This window comes from Petromyzon marinus, chromosome 79 (genome assembly GCF_048934315.1).
Source record: "Petromyzon marinus isolate PM22_M1 ecotype Great Lakes invasive population chromosome 79, UKy_Petmar_22M1.pri1.0, whole genome shotgun sequence".
Lineage (NCBI taxonomy): Eukaryota > Metazoa > Chordata > Hyperoartia > Petromyzontiformes > Petromyzontidae > Petromyzon > Petromyzon marinus.
In genome coordinates, this window is record NC_133745.1 from 23,130,003 (window position 1) to 23,149,439 (window position 19,437).

Genomic DNA, 19,437 nt, shown 5'->3' on the forward strand with positions numbered 1-19,437 from the left:
TGTGGAGTTAGTGTGGAGTTAGTGTGGAGTTAGTGTGGAGTTAGTGTGGAGTTAGATTGGAGTTAGTGTGGAGTTAGTGTAGAGTTAGTGTGGAGTTAGTGTGGAGTTGGAGTGGAGTTAGTGTGGAGTTAGTGTGGTGTTCGTGTGGAGTTAGTGTGGAGTTAGTGTGGTGTTAGTGTGGAGTTAGTGTGGTGTTAGTGTGGTTTTAGAGTGGTGTTAGTGTGGAGTTAGTGTGGAGTTAGTGTGGAGTTAGAGTGGAGTTAGTGTGGAGTTAGAGTGGAGTTAGTGTGGAGTTAGTGTGGAATTAGTGTGGTGTTAGAGTGGTGTTAGAGTGGTGTTAGAGTGGAGTTAGAGTGGAGTTAGTGTGGAGTTAGTGTGGAGTTAGTGTGGAGTTAGTGTGGAGTTAGTGTGGAGTTAGAGTGGAGTTAGTGTAGAGTTAGTGTGGAGTTAGAGTGGAGTTAGTGTGGAGTTAGAGTGGAGTTAGAGTGGAGTTAGTGTGGAGTTAGTGTGGAGTTAGAGTGGAGTTTGTGTGGAGTTAGTGTGGAGTTAGAGTGGAGTTAGTGTGGAGTTAGTGTGGAGTTAGTGTGGAGTTAGTGTGGAGTTAGTGTGGAGTTAGAGTGGAGTTAGTGTGGAGTTAGTGTGGAGTTAGTGTGGAGTTAGAGTGGAGTTAGTGTGGAGTTAGAGTGGAGTTAGTGTGGAGTTAGAGTGGAGTTAGTGTGGAGTTAGTGTGGAATTAGTGTGGTGTTAGAGTGGTGTTAGAGTGGAGTTAGTGTGGAATTAGTGTGGAGTTAGTGTGGAGTTAGAGTGGAGTTAGTGTGGAGTTAGTGTGGAGTTAGTGTGGAGTTGGTGTAGAGTTAGTGTAGAGTTGGTGTGGAGTTAGTGTGGAGTTAGTGTAGAGTTAGTGTGGAGTTAGTGTGGAGTTAGAGTGGAGTTAGAGTGGAGTTAGTGTGGAGTTAGAGTGGAGTTATAGTGGAGTTAGTGTGGTGTTAGTGTGGAGTTAGTGTAGAGTTAGTGTGGAGTTAGTGTGGTGTTAGTGTGGAGTTAGTGTGGAGTTAGAGTGGAGTTAGAGTGGAGTTGGAGTGGAGTTGGAGTGGAGTTAGTGTGGAGTTAGTGTGGAGTTAGAGTGGAGTTAGTGTGGAGTTAGTGTGGAGTTAGTGTGGAGTTGGAGTGGAGTTAGTGTGGAGTTAGTGTGGAGTTAGTGTGGAGTTAGTGTGGTGTTAGTGTGGAGTTAGTGTGGAGTTAGAGTGGTGTTAGTGTGGAGTTAGTGTGGAGTTAGTGTGGAGTTAGTGTGGAGTTAGAGTGGAGTTAGTGTAGAGTTAGTGTGGAGTTAGCGTGGAGTTAGTGTGGAGTTAGTGTGGAGTTAGTGTGGAGTTAGTGTAGAGTTAGTATGGAGTTAGAGTGGAGTTAGAGTGGAGTTAGTGTGGAGTTAGTGTGGAGTTAGTGTGGCGTTAGTGTGGCGTTAGTGTGGAGTTAGTGTGGAGTTAGTGTGGAGTTAGTGTGGAGTTAGTGTGGAGTGAGAGTGGAGTTAGAGTGGAGTTAGTGTGGAGTTAGTGTGGAGTTAGTGTGGTGTTAGAGTGGTGTTAGTGTGGAGTTAGTGTGGAGTTAGAGTGGAGTTAGTGTGGAGTTAGTGTGGAGTTAGTGTGGAGTTAGTGTGGAGTTAGTGTGGAGTTAGAGTGGAGTTAGAGTGGAGTTAGTGTGGAGTTAGCGTGGAGTTAGTGTGGAGTTAGAGTGGAGTTAGTGTGGAGTTAGTGTAGAGTTAGTATGGAGTTAGTGTAGAGTTAGTGTGTAGTTAGAGTGGAGTTAGTGTGGTGTTAGTGTGGTGTTAGTATGGAGTTAGTGTAGAGTTAGTGTGGAGTTAGAGTGGAGTTAGAGTGGAGTTAGTGTGGAGTTAGTGTGGAGTTAGAGTGGAGTTAGTGTGGAGTTAGTGTGGAGTTAGAGTGGAGTTAGTGTGGAGTTAGTGTGGAGTTAGTGTGGAGTTAGAGTGGAGTTAGTGTGGAGTTAGAGTGGAGTTAGTGTGGAGTTAGAGTGGAGTTAGTGTGGAGTTAGTGTGGAATTAGTGTGGTGTTAGAGTGGTGTTAGAGTGGAGTTAGTGTGGAGTTAGTGTGGAGTTAGAGTGGAGTTAGTGTGGAGTTAGAGTGGAGTTAGTGTGGAGTTAGTGTGGAGTTAGTGTGGAGTTAGTGTGGAGTTAGAGTGGAGTTAGTGTGGAGTTAGTGTGGAGTTAGTGTGGAGTTAGAGTGGAGTTAGTGTGGAGTTAGAGTGGAGTTAGTGTGGAGTTAGAGTGGAGTTAGTGTGGAGTTAGTGTGGAATTAGTGTGGTGTTAGAGTGGTGTTAGAGTGGAGTTAGTGTGGAGTTAGTGTGGAGTTAGTGTGGAGTTAGAGTGGAGTTAGTGTGGAGTTAGTGTGGAGTTAGTGTGGAGTTGGTGTAGAGTTAGTGTAGAGTTGGTGTGGAGTTAGTGTGGAGTTAGAGTGGAGTTAGTGTGGAGTTAGAGTGGAGTTTGTATAGAGTTAGTGTAGAGTTAGTGTGGAGTTAGTGTGGAGTTAGAGTGGAGTTTGTATAGAGTTAGTGTAGAGTTGGAGTGGAGTTAGTGTGGAGTTAGTGTGGTGTTAGTGTGGAGTTAGTGTGGTGTTAGTGTGGAGTTAGAGTGGAGTTTGTATAGAGTTAGTGTAGAGTTGGAGTGGAGTTAGTGTGGAGTTAGTGTGGTGTTAGTGTGGAGTTAGTGTGGTGTTAGTGTGGAGTTAGAGTGGAGTTAGTGTGGAGTTAGTGTGGAGTTAGAGTGGAGTTAGTGTGGAGTTAGTGTGGAGTTAGTGTGGAGTTAGTGTGGAGTTAGTGTGGAGTTAGTGTGGAGTTAGTGTGGAGTTAGTGTAGAGTTAGTGTGGAGTTAGTGTAGAGTTAGTGTAGAGTTAGTGTAGAGTTAGTGTAGAGTTAGTGTGGAGTTAGAGTGGAGTTAGTGTGGAGTTAGTGTGGAGTTAGTGTGGAGTTAGTGTGGAGTTAGTGTGGAGTTGGTGTGGAGTTAGTGTGGTGTTAGTGTGGAGTTAGTGTAGAGTTAGTGTGGAGTTAGTGTGGAGTTAGTGTAGAGTTAGTGTGGAGTTAGTGTGGAGTTAGAGTGGAGTTAGTGTGGAGTTAGTGTGGAGTTAGTGTAGAGTTAGTGTAGAGTTAGTGTAGAGTTAGTGTGGAGTTAGTGTGGTGTTAGTGTGGAGTTAGTGTGGTGTTAGTGTGGAGTTAGAGTGGAGTTAGTGTGGAGTTAGTGTGGTGTTAGTGTGGAGTTAGAGTGGAGTTAGTGTAGAGTTAGTGTGGAGTTAGAGTGGAGTTAGTGTGGAGTTAGTGTGGAGTTAGTGTAGAGTTAGTGTGGAGTTAGTGTGGAGTTAGTGTGGAGTTAGTGTGGAGTTAGTGTAGAGTTAGTGTGGAGTTAGTGTAGAGTTAGTGTGGAGTTAGTGTAGAGTTAGAGTGGAGTTAGTGTGGAGTTAGTGTGGAGTTAGTGTGGAGTTAGTGTGGAGTTAGTGTAGAGTTAGTGTGGAGTTAGTGTGGAGTTAGTGTGGAGTTAGTGTGGAGTTGGAGTGGAGTTAGTGTGGAGTTAGAGTGGAGTTAGAGTGGAGTTAGAGTGGAGTTAGAGTGGAGTTAGTGTGGAGTTAGTGTGGAGTTAGTGTGGAGTTAGTGTAGAGTTAGTGTAGAGTTAGTGGAGTTAGTGTGGAGTTAGTGTAGAGTTAGTGTAGAGTTAGTGTGGAGTTAGTGTGGAGTTAGTGGAGTTAGTGGAGTTAGAGTAGAGTTAGTGTGGAGTTAGTGTAGAGTTAGTGTAGAGTTAGTGGAGTTAGTGTGGAGTTAGTGTAGAGTTAGTGTAGAGTTAGTGTGGAGTTAGTGTGGAGTTAGTGTAGAGTTAGTGTAGAGTTAGTGTAGAGTTAGTGTGGAGTTAGTATGGAGTTAATGTGGAGTTAATGTGGAGTTAGAGTAGAGTTAGTGTGGCGTTAGTGTGGAGTTAGAGTGGAGTTAGTGTGGAGTTAGTGTGGAGTTAGTGTGGAGTTAGTGTAGAGTTAGTGTGGAGTTAGAGTGGAGTTAGTGGAGTTAGTGTGGAGTTAGTGTGGAGTTAGTGTGGAGTTAGTGTGGAGTTAGAGTGGAGTTAGAGTGGAGTTAGTGTGGAGTTAGTGTGGAGTTAGTGTAAAGTTAGTGTGGAGTTAGTGTGGTGTTGGTGTAGAGTTAGTGTGGAGTTAGTGTGGAGTTAGAGTGGAGTTAGTGTAGAGTTAGTGTGGAGTTAGTGTGGAGTTAGTGTGGAGTTAGTGTAGAGTTAGAGTGGAGTTAGTGTAGAGTTAGTGTGGAGTTAGTGTGGAGTTAGTGTGGAGTTAGAGTGGAGTTAGTGTGGAGTTAGTGTGGAGTTAGTGTGGAGTTGGTGTAGAGTTAGTGTAGAGTTGGTGTGGAGTTAGTGTGGAGTTAGAGTGGAGTTAGTGTCGAGTTAGTGTGGAGTTAGTGTGTGGAGTTAGAGTGGAGTTAGTGTGACGTTAGTGTGGAGTTAGTGTGGAGTTAGTGTGGAGTTAGTGTGGAGTTAGTGTGGAGTTAGTGTGGAGTTAGAGTGGAGTTAGTGTGGAGTTAGTGTGGAGTTAGAGTGGAGTTAGAGTGGAGTTAGTGTGGAGTTAGTGTGGAGTTAGAGTGGAGTTAGTGTGGAGTTAGAGTGGAGTTAGTGTGGAGTTAGTGTGGAGTTAGTGTGGAGTTAGTGTGGAGTTAGTGTGGAGTTGGTGTGGAGTTAGAGTGGAGTTAGTGTGGAGTTAGTGTGGAGTTAGAGTGGAGTTAGTGTGGAGTTAGTGTGGAGTTAGTGTGGAGTTAGTGTGGTGTTAGTGTGGAGTTAGAGTGGAGTTAGTGTGGAGTTAGTGTGGAGTTAGTGTGGAGTTAGTGTAGAGTGGGAGTGGGAGTTGGAACAGGGTTAGAGCTGTTTTAGAACGGGGCTGGAACACTCACCACTCACTCATCTACTCACTCATCTACTCATTCATCTACTCACCCACTCACTCACCAACTCATTCACCCACTTACCCACTCAACCACCCACTCACTCACCCACCCACCCACCCTTTCAATCACTTACCCACCCACTCACCCACCTACCCACTCACTCACTCGCTCACCCACCGATCGACCCACCCACCCACTCACCCACCCATTTACCCACCCAACCACTCACCCACTCACTCACCCACCCACTTACCCCCCCCTCTCACCCACTCACTCACTGATCTACCCACCCGCTTACCCACTCACCCACTCACCCACCCACGCACCCACCCACTCACTCACCCACTCACCGACCCACCCACCCACTCACCCACTCACTCACCCACTCACCGACCCACCCACCCACCCACGCACTCACCCACCCACTCACCCACTCACCCACTCACTCACCCACCCACCCACCCACTCACTCACTCACCCACCCACCCACTCATCCACTCACTCACCCACTCACCCACCCACTCACCCACTCACCCACCCACCCACCCACTCACTCACCCACCCACCCACCCACTCACCCACCCACCCACTCACCCACCCACTCACCCACCCACCCACCCACCCACTCACTCACCTACTCACCCACTCACCCACCCACGCACCCACCCACCCACCCACTCACCCACCCGCCCACCCACCCACTCACTCACTCACCCACTCACTCACCCACCCACTCACCCACTCACTCACCCACTCACTCACCCACCCACTCACCCACCCACTCACCCACCCACCCACTCACCCACCCACCCACTCACCCACTCACCCACCCACCCACCCACTCACCCACCCACTCACCCACCCACTCACTCACCCACCCGCCCACCCTGTGCATCATCTCCCTCCTCCCTAGGCCTGGAGTGCGATGCTCGCCGTGTTCAGGACGCCGTGGGTCAGCGTGCCGACCGACTCTCCCGTCGCTCACCGCACTCGGCGGAGGCGTCCCGGTGGTTGGCGGCCAACCGGCACCGCTTCCGGGGCTTGGTCCACGAGCCCATCGCCCTCATGGTGAAGTCCAGCGCCGGGGTGTGCCGTGGTGAACGGTCGCGCTGTGCCCGCCGTGCATGATGGCTGGAGCGTGGTTGTGCCGTACTGTGCCGTACTGTGCCGTACTGTGCCGTACTGTGCCGTACTGTACGCGCGAAGCTTGGCCGTACTGTACCGTGATGTATCCGTGGCGAGTGGACGTACTGTGCCATACTGTATCCCTGGCGAGTGGACGTACTGTACCATACTGTACCCGTGACGTGTGGTCGCACTGTACCATACTGTATCCCTCGGTGAAGTATGGTCGCACTGTGCCATACAGTATCACTCAGGGACGTGGGTGATACAGTGATGATGATGATGATGGTGGTGGTTGTGATGATGGTGGTTTTGATGATGATGGTGGTTGTGATGATGGTGGTTTTGATGATGATGATGATGATGGTTGTGATGATGGTGATTGTGATGATGATGATGATGCTGCTGATGACGATGATGATATGATGATGCTTATGATGAGGATCATGATGATGGTGGTTGCGATGATGATGCTGCCGATGACGATGATGATATGATGATGGTTATGATGACGATGGTGGTTGTGATGATGACAATTGTTGTGATGATGGTGATGATGGTTATGATGACGATGGCGGTGGTTGTGATGATGATGCTGCCGATGACGATGAAATGATGATGCTTATGATGAGGATCATGATGATGGTGGTTGCGATGATGATGCTGCCGATGATGATATGATGATGGTTATGATGATGATGGTGGTGGTGGTTGTGATGATGACAATTGTTGTGATGACGGTGATGATGGTGATGATGACGATGGCGGTGGTTGTGATGTCAGCTCACCCCACGCGATGATCTTGCGGCTCGCTACCTGGAGAACCACATCTCAGCCAATGACCTCCGTGCCTTCGTGTTCGAGACCAGAGAAGACATGGAGACCTTCCTCAGAGTGGTGAGTGGGTGAGCGGGTGAGCGGGTGAGTGAGTGAGCGGGTGGGTGAGTGGGTGAGCGGATGGGTGGGTGAGCGGGTGGGTGGGTGGGTGGGTGGGTGAGTGGGTGGGTGGGTGAGTGGGTGAGTGGGTGAGTGGGTGGGTGAGTGGGTGGGTGAGTGGGTGGGTGAGTGTGTGGGTGAGTGGGTGAGTGAGTGGGTGAGTGGGTGGGTGAGTGGGTGAGCGGGTGAGCGGATGGGTGGGTGGGTGAGTGGGTGGGTGAGTGTGTGGGTGAGTGGGTGAGTGAGTGGGTGAGTGAGTGGGTGAGTGGGTGGGTGGGTGGGTGAGTGGGTGAGTGAGTGAGTGAGTGGGTGAGTGAGTGAGTGGGTGGGTGGGTGGGTGAGTGGGTGAGTGAGTGAGTGAGTGGGTGGGTGAGCGGGTGGGTGGGTGAGCGGGTGGGTGGGTGAGCGGGTGAGTGGGTGGGCGGGTGAGCGGTTGGGCGGGTGGGTGGGTGAGCGGGTGGGTGGGTGAGCGGGTGGGTGAGTGGGTGGCTGAGTGGGTGGGATGGGTACGTGAGTGAGTGGGTGGGTGGGTGGGTGGATTGATGGGTGGATCGATTGGTGGGTAGGTCGATTGGTGGGTGGAGTGGGTGACTGAGTGGATGGGTGGGTGGCTGGGTGGGTGGCTGAGTGGGTGGACGGGTGGGTGCATGGGTGGGTGGGTGGAAGGGTGGGTGGGTGGATGGGTGGGTGGGTACATGAGTGGGTGGGTGGATGGATGGGAGGGTGGCTGGCTGAGTAGGTGGGTGGGTGGCTGGCTGAGTAGGTGGGTGGATAGCTGGCTGAGTAGGTGGGTGGGTGGTTGAGTGGATGGGGTGTGTACGTGAGTGGGTGGGTGAGTGAGTGGGTGGGTGGGTGAGTGGGTGAGTGGGTGAGTGAGTGGGTGAGTGAGTGGGTGGGTGAGTGGGTGAGTGAGTGAGTGGGTGATTGAGTGAGTGGGTGAGTGAGTGGGTGGTTGAGTGAGTGGGTGAGTGAGTGGGTGAGTGAGTGACTGAGTGAGTGGGTGGTTGGGTGAGTGAGTGGTGAGTGAGTGAGTGAATGGGTGAGTGAGTGAGTGGGTGAGTGAGTGAGTGAGTGGGTGAGTGAGTGGGTGGTTGAGTGAGTGAGTGGGTGGGCAAGCGGGTGGAGGTCCTGTGTATACCGTTTCGCCATGTTTCACTAACTTTGTGTGTATCTCTCTCTGTTATCTCCCTCTCTCATCTGCGTGTGCAGATGAGAGATGAGCAAAAGCTGAAGGTGAACGCGGTCCGAGCACCTGCGAGAAAGTCTGAAGACTTCCGCCCACAGATCCCTCTCTCGCAGCTCTCACGGCCGTGAGTGGCCACGCTGGGGCAGTAACGGAGTGGTGGTCTAGAGTCTCTCTGTCTCACCGTGTCTCTGTCCCCATTGTCTCCACGTGTCTCTCTCCCCGTGTGTCTCTCTCTCCCCGTGTGTCTCTCTCCCCGTGTCTCTCTCCCACTGTGTCTCTGTCCCCATTGTCTCCACGTGTCTCTCTCACCGTGTCTCTCTCTCACCGTGTGTCTTTCTCTCTGTGTGTCTCTCTCACCGTGTGTCTCTCTCACCGTGTGTCTCTCTCCGTGTGTCTCTCTCACCGTGTCTCTCTCTCACCGTGTCTCTCTCTCACCGTGTCTCTCTCTCTCACCGTGTCTCTCTCTCACCGTGTCTCTCTCTCTCCCCGTGTGTCTCTCTCACCGTGTGTCTCTCTCTCACCGTGTCTCTCTCACTGTGTGTCTCTCTCTCACCGTGTGTCTCTCTCTCACCGTGTCTCTCTCTCACCGTGTCTCTCTCTCTCTGTGTCTCTCTCTCCCCGTGTCTCTCTCTCACCGTGTGTCTCTCTCTCCCCGTGTCTCTCTCTCTCTGTGTCTCTCTCTCCCCGTGTCTCTCTCTCCGTGTCTCTCTCTCACCGTGTGTCTCTCTCTCCCCGTGTGTCTCTCTCTCCCCGTGTGTCTCTCTCTCTCTGTGTCTCTCTCCGTGTGTCTCTCTCTCACCGTGTCTCTCTCTCACCGTGTGTCTCTCTCCCCGTGTCTCTCTCCCACTGTGTCTCTGTCCCCATTGTCTCCACGTGTCTCTCTCACCGTGTCTCTCTCTCACCGTGTGTCTCTCTCACCGTGTGTCTCTCTCACCGTGTCTCTCTCTCCGTGTCTCTCTCACCGTGTCTCTTTCTCTCACCGTGTGTCTCTCTCCCTCGTGTGTGTCTCTCACCGTGTGTCTCTCTCCCCGTGTCTCTCTCTCCCCATTGTCTCCCCGTGTGTCTCTCTCCCCGTGTCTCTCCGTGTCTCTCTCTCCCCGTGTCTCTGTCCCCATTGTCTCCACGTGTCTCTCTCTCTCACCGTGTGTCTCTCTTACCGTGTGTCTCTCTCTCACCCCGTGTCTCTCTCCCCGTGTCTCTCTCTCTACCCGTGTCTCTCTCTCTCTCCCCGTGTGTCTCTCTCTCTCCTCGTGTCTCTCACCCCGTGTCTCTCTCCCTCGTGTCTCTCTCCCCGTGTCTCTCTCTCTCCCCGTGTCTCTCTCTCTCTCCCCGTGTGTCTCTCTCTCCCCGTGTGTCTCTCTCTCCATTGTCTCCACGTGTCTCTCTCCCCGTGTCTCTCTCTCTCTCTCCGTGTGTCTCTCTCCCCGTGTCTCTCTCTCGCCGTGTCTCTCTCCCCGTGTGTCTCTCTCTCCCCGTGTGTCTCTCTCTCCCCGTGTGTCTCTCTCTCCCCGTGTGTCTCTCTCTCCATTGTCTCCACGTGTCTCTCTCCCCGTGTCTCTCTCTCTCCCCATGTGTCTCTCTCCCCGTGTTTCTCTCTCCCCGTGTCTCTCTCTCCCCGTGTCTCTCTCCTCGTGTGTCTCTCTCCCCGTGTCTCTCTCTCCCGGTGTCTCTCTCTCCCCGTGTGTCTCTCCCCGTCAACCCGTGTCTCTCTCCCGCCGTGTCTCCCTGTCTCTCCCCCCGTGTCTCTCTCCCCGTGTCTCTCTCTCCCCGCGTCTCTCTCTCTCCCCGTGTCTCTCTCTCCCCGCGTCTCTCTCTCCCCGTGTCTCTCTCTCCCCGTGTCTCTCTCTCCCCGCGTCTCTCTCCCCACGTGTCTCTCTCCCCGTCAACCCGTGTCTCTCTCTCCCCGTGTCTCTCTCTCTCCCCGTGTCTCTCCCTCCCCGTGTCTCTCTCTCCCCGTGTCTCCCTCCCCGTGTCTCCCCCCGTGTCTCTCCCCCGTGTCTCCCTCCCCGTGTCTCTCCCCCCGTGTCTCTCCCCCCGTGTCTCTCCCTCCCCGTGTCTCTCTCTCCCCATGTCTCTCTCTCCCCGTGTCTCTCTCTCCCCGTGTCTCTTTCTCCCCATGTCTCTCTCTCCCCGTGTCTCTCTCTCCCCACGTGTCTCTCTCCCCGTCAACCCGTGTCTCTCCCCCCATGTCTCTCCCCCCGTGTCTCTCACCCCGTGTCTCTCTCCCCCCGTGTCTCTCCCCCCGTGTCTCTTTCTCCCCGTGTCTCTCTCCCCGTGTCTCCCCCCGTGTCTCTCCCCCGTGTCTCCCTCCCCGTGTCTCTCCCCCCGTGTCTCTCCCCCCGTGTCTCTCTCCCCCCGTGTCTCTCTCTCCCCGTGTCTCTCCCCCCGTGTCTCTCCCCCCCCGTGTCTCTCTCTCCCCACGTGTCTCTCTCCCCGTCAACCCGTGTCTCTCCCCCCGTGTCTCTCCCCCCGTGTCTCTCTCCCCGTGTCTCTTTCTCCCCGTGTCTCTCTCCCCGTGTCTCTCTCCCCCCGTGTCTCTCTCCCCGCAGACCCTACGGATTCTCCTCCTACTTGCGGGAGCTCTTCGATGCACCGGCTCTGGTTATGAGCTTCCTCTGTGAGCAGTATCACGTCCACGATGTCCCTGTCGGGACAGAGACAACTACAGAAAACCTGGAGAAGGTACCCTGTCTCTCTGTGTGTCTCTCTGTGTCTCTGTGTGTGTCTCTCTGTGTGTCTGTCTCTCTGTGTGTCTCTGTCTCTCTGTGTGTGTCTCTCTGTGTGTCTGTCTCTCTGTGTGTCTCTGTGTCTCTGTGTGTGTCTGTGTCTCTGTGTGTGTCTCTCTGTGTGTCTCTGTCTCTCTGTGTGTGTCTCTCTGTGTGTCTGTCTCTCTCTGTGTCTCTGTCTCTCTGTGTGTGTCTCTCTGTGTGTCTGTCTGTCTGTGTGTCTCTGTGTCTCTGTGTGTGTCTGTGTCTCTGTGTGTGTCTGTGTGTGTCTCTGTGTCTCTGTCTCTGTGTGTGGCTCTCTGTGAGTCTGTCTCTCTGTCTCTGTGTCTCTCTGTGTGTCTCTGTGTGTGTATTTCTGTCTCTCTGTGTCTCTATGTGTCTCTGTGTCTCTGTCTCTCTGTGTGTCTCTCTGTGTCTCTCTGTGTGGCTCTGTGTGTGTGTCTGTTTCTGTGTGTGTCTCTCTGTCTCTCTGTGTCTCTCTGTGTGTCTCTGTGTCTCTCTGTGTGTCTGTCTCTCTGTGTGTCTCTCTGTCTCTGTCTCTGTGTGTGTCTCTCTGTGTGTCTGTCTTTGTGTATCTCTGTGTGTCTCTGTGTCTCTGTCTCTGTGTCTCTGTCTCTGTGTGTGTCTCTGTCTCTGTGTGTCTCTCTGTGTGTCTCTGTGTGTGTATCTCTGTCTCTGTCTCTCTGTGTGGGTCTGTGTCTCTGTGTCTCTGTCTCTGTGTGTGGCTCTCTGTCTCTGTGTGTGTATCTCTGTCTCTCTGTGTCTCTATGTGTGTCTCTGTGTCTCTGTCTCTGTGTGTGTCTCTCTGTCTCTGTGTGTGTCTCTCTGTGTGTCTGTCTCTCTGTCTCTGTCTCTCTGTGTGTCTCTGTGTCTCTGTGTGTCTGTCTCTTTGTCTCTCTGTGTGTCTCTGTGTCTCTGTCTCTGTGTGTGTCTCTGTGTCTCTGTCTCTGTGTGTCTCTCTGTGTGTCTGTCTTTGTGTATCTCTGTGTGTCTCTCTGTCTCTGTGTGTCTCTGTCTCTCTGTGTGTGTGTCTGTGTCTCTCTGTCTCTGTGTGTCTGTGTCTCTCTGTCTCTGTGTGTCTCTGTCTCTCTCTGTGTCTCTCTGTCTCTGTGTGTATCTCTGTCTCTCTGTGTCTCTGTCTCTGTGTGTCTCTCTGTGTGTCTCTGTGTGTCTGTCTCTCTGTGTGTCTGTCTCTCTGTCTCTCTGTGTGTCTCTGTGTGTGTCTGTGTCTCTGTGTCTCTGTGTGTGTCTCTGTGTCTCTGTCTCTGTGTGTGGCTCTCTGTCTCTGTGTGTGTATCTCTGTCTCTCTGTGTCTCTGTGTGTGTCTCTCTGTGTGTCTGTCTCTGTGTGTGTCTGTCTCTCTGTCTCTCTGTGTGTCTCTGTCTCTGTGTGTTTCTCTCTGTGTGTCTGTCTCTCTGTGTGTCTCTGTGTGTCTCTGTGTCTCTGTCTCTGTGTGTCTCTCTGTGTGTGTCTGTCTTTGTGTATCTCTGTGTGTCTCTCTGTCTCTGTGTGTCTCTCTGTCTCTGTGTGTGTCTGTGTCTCTCTGTCTCTGTGTGTCTCTGTCTCTCTGTGTGTCTCTCTGTCTCTGTGTGTATCTCTGGCTCTCTGTCTCTGTCTCTGTGTGTCTCTCTGTGTGTCTCTGTGTGTCTGTCTCTCTGTGTGTCTGTCTCTCTGTCTCTCTGTGTGTCTCTGTGTGTGTCTGTGTCTCTGTGTCTCTGTGTGTGTCTCTGTGTCTCTGTCTCTGTGTGTGGCTCTCTGTCTCTGTGTGTATCTCTGTCTCTCTGTGTCTCTATGTGTGTCTCTGTCTCTGTGTGTGTCTCTCTGTCTCTGTGTGTGTCTCTCTGTGTGTCTGTCTCTCTGTCTCTGTGTGTGTCTCTCTGTGTGTGTCTGTGTCTCTCTGTGTCTCTCTGTGTCTCTCTGTGTGTCTCTGTGTGTGTCTGTCTCTCTGTCTCTCTGTGTGTCTCTGTGTGTGTCTGTGTCTCTGTGTCTCTGTGTGTGGCTCTCTGTCTCTGTGTGTGTATCTCTGTCTCTCTGTGTCTGTGTGTGTGTCTCTCTGTGTGTCTGTCTCTGTGTGTGTCTCTCTGTCTCTGTGTGTGTCTCTCTGTGTGTTTGTCTCTCTGTCTCTGTCTCTCTGTGTGGGTCTCTGTGTCTCTGTGTGTGTCTCTCTGTGTGTCTGTCTCTCTGTCTCTGTGTGTGTCTCTCTGTGTGTGTCTGTGTCTCTCTGTGTGTCTCTGTCTCTGTGTGTCTCTCTGTGTGTCTCTGTCTCTGTCTCTGTGTGTGTCTCTCTGTCTCTCTGTGTGTGTCTGTGTCTCTCTTTGTGTCTGTCTTTGTCTCTCTCTGTGTGTCTCTGTGTCTCTGTCTCTGTGTGTGACTCTCTGTCTCTGTGTGTGTATCTCTGTCTCTGTGTGTCTCTGTCTCTGTGTGTCTCACTGTGTGTCTCTCTGTGTGTTTCACTGTGTGTCTGTGTGTCTCTGTCTCTGTGTGTGTCTCTCTGTCTCTGTGTGTGTCTCTCTGTCTCTGTGTGTGTATCTCTGTCTCTCTGTGTCTCTCTGTGTGTATCTGTGTCTCTGTCTCTGTGTGTGACTCTCTGTCTCTGTGTGTGTATCTCTGTCTCTCTGTGTCTCTCTGTGTGTCTCTGTCTCTGTGTGTGTCTCTCTGTCTCTCTCTCTCTGTGTCTGTGTCTCTCTGTTTCTCTCTGTTTCTCTTTGTGTCTGTCTGTGTGTCTCTCTGTGTGTCTCTCTGTGTGTCTCTCTGTGTGTCTCTCTGTCTCTGTGTGTGTCTCTCTGTCTCTCTCTATGTGTCTGTGTCTCTCTGTGTGTCTCTCTGTCTCTGTCTCTCTGTGTGTCTCTCTGCGTGTCTCTGTTTGTGTCTCCCTGTGTGTCTCTCTATGTGTCTGTCTGTGTGTCTCTGTCTCTCTGTGTGTCTCTCTGTCTCTGTGTGTCTCTGTCTCTCTGTGTGTCTCTCTGTCTCTGTGTGTCTCTGTCTCTCTTTGTGTCTGTCTGTGTCTCTCTCTGTGTGTCTCTCTGTCTCTGTCTCTCTGTGTGTCTCTCTGCGTGTCTCTCTGTGTGTCTCTCTGTGCGTCTCTCTGTGTCTCTCTGTGTGTCTCTGTCTCTCTGTGTGTGTCTCTGTCTCTGTGTGTCTCTGTCTCTATGTGTGTCTCTCTGTCTCTGTGTGTCTCTGTCTCTCTTTGTGTCTGTCTGTGTCTCTCTCTGTGTGTCTCTGTCTCTGTGTGTCTCTCTGTGTGTCTCTCTGTGTGTCTCTGTCTCTCTGTGTGTCTCTGTCTCTGTGTGTCTCTCTGTGTGTCTCTCTGTGTATCTCTCTGTGTGTGTGTCTCTCTGTGTGTCTCTCTGTGTGTCTCTCTGTGTCTCTGTCTCTCTGTGTGTCTCTGTCTCTCTGTGTGTCTCTGTCTCTCTGTGTGTCTCTGTCTCTCTGTGTGTCTCTGTCTCTTTCTCTCTCTGTGTGTGTCTCTGTGTGTCTCTCTCTGTGTCTCTCTCTGTGTGTCTCACTGTGTGTCTCACTGTGTCTCTCTCTGTGTGTCTCTCTGTGTGTCTCTCTGTGTCTTTGTCTCTCTGTCTTTCTGTGTGTCTCTGTCTCTCTGTGTGTCTCTGTCTCTCTGTGTGTCTCTATCTCTCTGTGTGTCTCTTTCTCTCTCTGTGTGTCTCTCTGTGTGTCTCTCTGTGTGTCTCTCTCTGTCTCTCTGTGTGCGTCTCTCTGTATGTCTCTCTGTGTCTCTTTGTGTGTCTCTCTGTGTGTCTCTGTGTGTCTCTCTGTCTCTGTGTGTCTCACTGTGTGTCTCTCTGTGTGTTTCACTGTGTGTCTCACTGTCTCTCTGTCTCTGTGTGTCTCTCTGTCTGTGTGTCTCTCTGTCTTTCTGTGTATCTCTCTGTCTTTGTGTCTCTCTGTGTGTCTCTCTGTCTCTGTGTGTCTCACTGTCTCTGTGTGTCTCACTGTCTCTCTTTGTGTCTCTCTGTCTCTCTGTGTCTCTCTTTGTGTCTGTCTGTGTCTCTCTATGTGTGTCTCTCTGTCTCTGTCTGTCTCTGTCTCTCTGTGTGTCTCTCTGTGTGTCTCTCTGTGTGTCTCTGTCTCTCTGTGTGTCTCTGTCTCTCTGTGTGTCTCTCTGTCTCTCTGTGTGTCTCTCTGTCTCTGTGTGTCTCTGTGTGTCTCTGTCTCTCTTTGTGTCTGTCTGTGTCTCTCTCTGTCTCTCTGTCTCTGTGTGTCTCTGTGTGTCTCTGTGTGTCTGTCTCTGTGTGTCTCTCTGTCTCCCTTTGTGTCTCTCTGTGTGTCTCTCTGTCTCTCTGTGTGTCTCTCTGTCTCCCTGTGTGTCTCTGTCTCTCTGTGTGTCTCTGTCTCTCTGTGTGTCTCTCTGTCTCTGTGTGTCTCTCTGTGTGTCTCTCTGTGTCTCTGTCTCTGTGTGTCTCACTGTGTGTCTCTGTGTGTGTCTCTCTGTGTCTATGTGTCTCTCTGTGTCTCTCTCTGTCTCTCTGTGTGTGTCTCTCTGTGTGTGTCTCTCTGTGTCTCTCTGTGTGTCTCTGTGTGTCTCTCTGTGTCTCTCTGTGTGTCTCACTGTGTGTCTCTCTGTGTGTTTCACTGTGTGTCTCACTGTCTCTCTGTCTCTGTGTGTCTCTCTGTCTCTGTGTCTCTCTGTGTGTCGCTCTGTCTCTGTGTGTCTCACTGTGTGTCTTTCTGTGTGTGTTCACTGTCTCTGTGTGTCTCTCTGTCTCACTTTGTGTCTCTGTGTGTCTCACTGTCTCTTTGTGTCTCTCTGTCTCTCTGTGTGTCTCCCTGTGTGTCTCTCTGTGTGTCACTCTGTGTGTCACTCACTGTGTGTCTCTCTGTGTGTGTGTTCACTGTGTGTCACTGTGTGTCTCTGTGTGTCTCTCTGTGTGTCTCTCTGTCTCTGTGTGTCTCTCTGTGTGTCTCTGTGTGTGTCTCTCTGTGTGTGTGTTCACTGTGTGTCACTGTGTGTCTCTCTGTCTCTGTGTGTCTCACTGTGTGTCACTCACTGTGTCTCTGTGTGTGTGTGTTCACTGTGTGTCACTGTGTGTCTCTGTGTGTCTCTCTGTGTGTCTCTCTGTGTGTCTCTCTGTCTCTGTGTGTGTCTCTCTGTCTCTCTCTATGTGTCTGTGTCTCTCTGTGTGTCTCTCTGTCTCTGTCTCTCTGTGTGTCTCTCTGCGTGTCTCTGTTTGTGTCTCCCTGTGTGTCTCTCTGTGTGTCTGTCTGTGTGTCTCTGTCTCTCTGTGTGTCTCTCTGTCTCTGTGTGTCTCTGTCTCTCTGTGTGTCTCTCTGTCTCTGTGTGTCTCTGTCTCTCTTTGTGTCTGTCTGTGTCTCTCTCTGTGTGTCTCTCTGTCTCTGTCTCTCTGTGTGTCTCTCTGCGTGTCTCTCTGTGTGTCTCTCTGTGCGTCTCTCTGTGTCTCTCTGTGTGTCTCTGTCTCTCTGTGTGTCTCTCTGTCTCTGTGTGTCTCTGTCTCTATGTGTGTCTCTCTGTCTCTGTGTGTCTCTGTCTCTCTTTGTGTCTGTCTGTGTCTCTCTCTGTGTGTCTCTGTCTCTGTGTGTCTCTCTGTGTGTCTCTCTGTGTGTCTCTCTGTGTATCTCTCTGTGTGTCTCTCTGTGTATCTCTGTGTGTGTGTGTCTCTCTGTGTGTCTCTCTGTGTGTCTCTCTGTGTCTCTGTCTCTCCGTGTGTCTCTGTCTCTCTGTGTGTCTCTGTCTCTCTGTGTGTCTCTGTCTCTCTGTGTGTCTCTGTCTCTTTCTCTCTCTGTGTGTGTCTCTGTGTGTCTCTCTCTGTGTCTCTCTCTGTGTGTCTCACTGTGTGTCTCACTGTGTCTCTCTCTGTGTGTCTCTCTGTGTGTCTCTCTGTGTCTTTGTCTCTCTGTCTTTCTGTGTGTCTCTGTCTCTCTGTGTGTCTCTGTCTCTCTGTGTGTCTCTAACTCTCTGTGTGTCTCTTTCTCTCTCTGTGTGTCTCTCTCTGTGTCTCTCTCTGTGTGTCTCACTGTGTGTCTCTCTGTGTGTCTCTCTGTGTGTCTCTCTCTGTCTCTCTGTGTGCGTCTCTCTGTGTGTCTCTCTGTGTCTCTTTGTGTGTCTCTCTGTGTGTCTCTGTGTGTCTCTCTGTCTCTGTGTGTCTCACTGTGTGTCTCTCTGTGTGTTTCACTGTGTGTCTCACTGTCTCTCTGTCTCTGTGTGTCTCTCTGTCTGTCTGTGTGTCTCTCTGTCTTTCTGTGTATCTCTCTGTCTTTGTGTCTCTCTGTCTGTCTCTCTGTGTGTATCTCTGTGTGTCTCTGTCTCTCTGTCTCTCTGTGTGTCTCTCTGTCTCTCTTTGTGTCTCTCTGTGTGTCTGTGTCTCTCTTTGTGTCTGTCTGTGTCTCTCTCTGTGTGTCTCTCTGTCTCTGTCTGTCTCTGTCTCTCTGTGTGTCTCTCTGTGTGTCTCTCTGTGTGTCTCTCTGTGTGTCTCTGTCTCTCTGTGTGTCTCTCTGTCTCTCTGTGTGTCTCTCTGTCTCTGTGTGTCTCTGTCTCTCTTTGTGTCTGTCTGTGTCTCTCTCTGTCTCTCTGTCTCTCTGTGTGTCTCTCTGTGTGTCTCTCTGTGTGTCTCTCTGTGTGTCTCTGTCTCTCTGTGTGTCTCTCTGTCTCTGTGTGTCTCTGTGTGTCTCTGTCTCTCTTTGTGTCTGTCTGTGTCTCTCTCTGTCTCTCTGTCTCTGTGTGTCTCTGTGTGTCTCTGTGTGTCTGTCTCTCTGTGTGTTTCTGTCTCTCTGTGTGTCTCTCTGTCTCTGTGTGTCTCTCTGTGTGTCTCTCTGTGTCTCTGTCTCTCTGTCTTTCTGTGTGTCTCTGTCTCTCTGTGTGTCTCTGTCTCTCTGTGTGTCTCTGTATCTCTCTCTCTGTGTGTCTCTCTGTGTGTGTGTCTCTCTCTGTGTGTCTCACTGTGTGTCTCACTGTGTGTCTCACTGTGTGTCTCTGTGTGTGTCTCTCTGTGTCTCTGTGTCTCTCTCTGTCTCTCTCTGTCTCTCTGTGTGTGTCTCTCTGTGTGTGTCTCTCTGTGTCTCTCTGTGTCTCTCTGTGTGTCTCTGTGTGTCTCTCTGTGTCTCTCTGTGTGTTTCACTGTGTGTCTCACGGTCTCTCTGTCTCTGTGTGTCTCTCTGTCTGTGTGTCTCTCTGTCTTTCTGTGTGTCTCTCTGTCTCTGTGTCTCTCTGTGTGTCTCTCTGTCTCTGTGTGTCTCACTGTGTGTCTTTCTGCGTGTGTTCACTGTCTCTGTGTGTCTCTCTGTCTCACTTTGTGTCTCTGTGTCTCACTGTCTCTTTGTGTCTCTCTGTCTCTCTGTGTGTCTCCCTGTGTGTCTCTCTGTGTGTCACTCTGTGTCACTCACTGTGTGTCTCTCTGTGTGTGTGTTCACTGTGTGTCACTGTGTGTCTCTGTGTGTCTCTCTGTGTGTCTCTCTGTCTCTGTGTGTCTCTCTGTGTGTCTCTGTGTGTGTGTGTGTGTGTCTCTCTGTGTGTCTCTCTGTCTCTGTGTGTGTCTCTGTGTGTCACTCACTGTGTGTCTCTCTGTGTGTCTCTCTGTCTCTGTGTGTGTCTCTGTGTGTCACTCACTGTGTGTCACTCTGTGTGTCTCTCTGTGTGTGTGTTCACTGTGTGTCACTGTGTGTCTCTGTGTGTCTCTCTGTGTGTCTCTCTGTCTCTGTGTGTCTCACTGTGTGTCACTCACTGTGTCTCTGTGTGTCTCTCTGTGTGTGTGTTCACTGTGTGTCACTGTGTGTCTCTGTGTGTCTCTCTGTGTGTCTATCTGTCTCTGTGTGTCTCTCTGTGTTTCTCTCCATCTCTGTGTGTCTCTCTGTGTATCACTCACTGTGTGTCTCTCTGTGTGTGTGTTCACTGTGTGTCACTGTGCGTCTCTGTGTGTCTCACTGTGTGTCTCACTGTGTGTCTCTCTGTGTGTCTCTGTGTGTGTGTGTTCACTGTGTGTCTCTCTGTGTGTCTCTCTGTGTGTGTGTTCACTGTGTGTCTCTCTGTGTGTCTCTCTGTGTGTCTATCTGTCTCTGTGTGTCTCTCTGTGTGTCTCTCTGTCTCTGTGTGTCACTCACTGTGTGTCTCTCTGTGTGTGTGTTCACTGTGTGTCACTGTGTGTCTCTCTGTCTCTGTGTGTCTCACTGTGTGTCTCACTGTGTGTCTCTCTGTGTGTCTCTCTGTGTGTGTGTTCACTGTGTGTCACTGCGTGTCGCTGTGTGTCTGTGTGTGTGTGTGTTCACTGTGTGTCACTGTGCATCTCTCTCTGTCACTGTGTGTCTCTCTGTCTGTGTGTCTCTGTCTTTCTGTGTGTCTCTCTGTCTCTGTGTGTGTCTCTGTGTGTCTCTCTGTCTCTCTGTGTGTCACTCACTGTGTCTCTCTCTCTCTCTCTGTGTGTGTGTGTTCACTGTGTGTCACTGTGTGTCTCTCTGTGTGTCTCTCTGTGTGTCACTCACTGTGTGTGTGTTCACTGTGTGTCACTGTGTGTCTCTGTGTGTCTCTCTGTGTGTCTCTCTGTCTCTCTGTGTGTGTCTCTGTAT

At 51.2% G+C, this 19,437-nt stretch overlaps 2 protein-coding genes across 2 annotated transcripts in view; one reads left to right on the forward strand and one right to left on the reverse strand.

Annotated features, from left to right (window-relative positions):
• The window catches only part of LOC142907476 (uncharacterized), a 478,656-nt gene that overhangs the window by 102,981 nt on the left and 356,238 nt on the right, over positions 1-19,437 (reverse strand). The window lies entirely within an intron of this gene.
• LOC142907473 (structural maintenance of chromosomes protein 5-like) overlaps positions 1-19,437 on the forward strand; it is a 48,857-nt gene that overhangs the window by 24,352 nt on the left and 5,068 nt on the right. The window contains exons 6-9 of the mRNA XM_076057028.1: positions 5,849-6,003; positions 6,844-6,957; positions 8,206-8,306; positions 10,732-10,864. Coding sequence (XP_075913143.1) covers positions 5,849-6,003; positions 6,844-6,957; positions 8,206-8,306; positions 10,732-10,864 — 503 coding nt within the window. The remainder of the gene's footprint in view (positions 1-5,848; positions 6,004-6,843; positions 6,958-8,205; positions 8,307-10,731; positions 10,865-19,437) is intronic.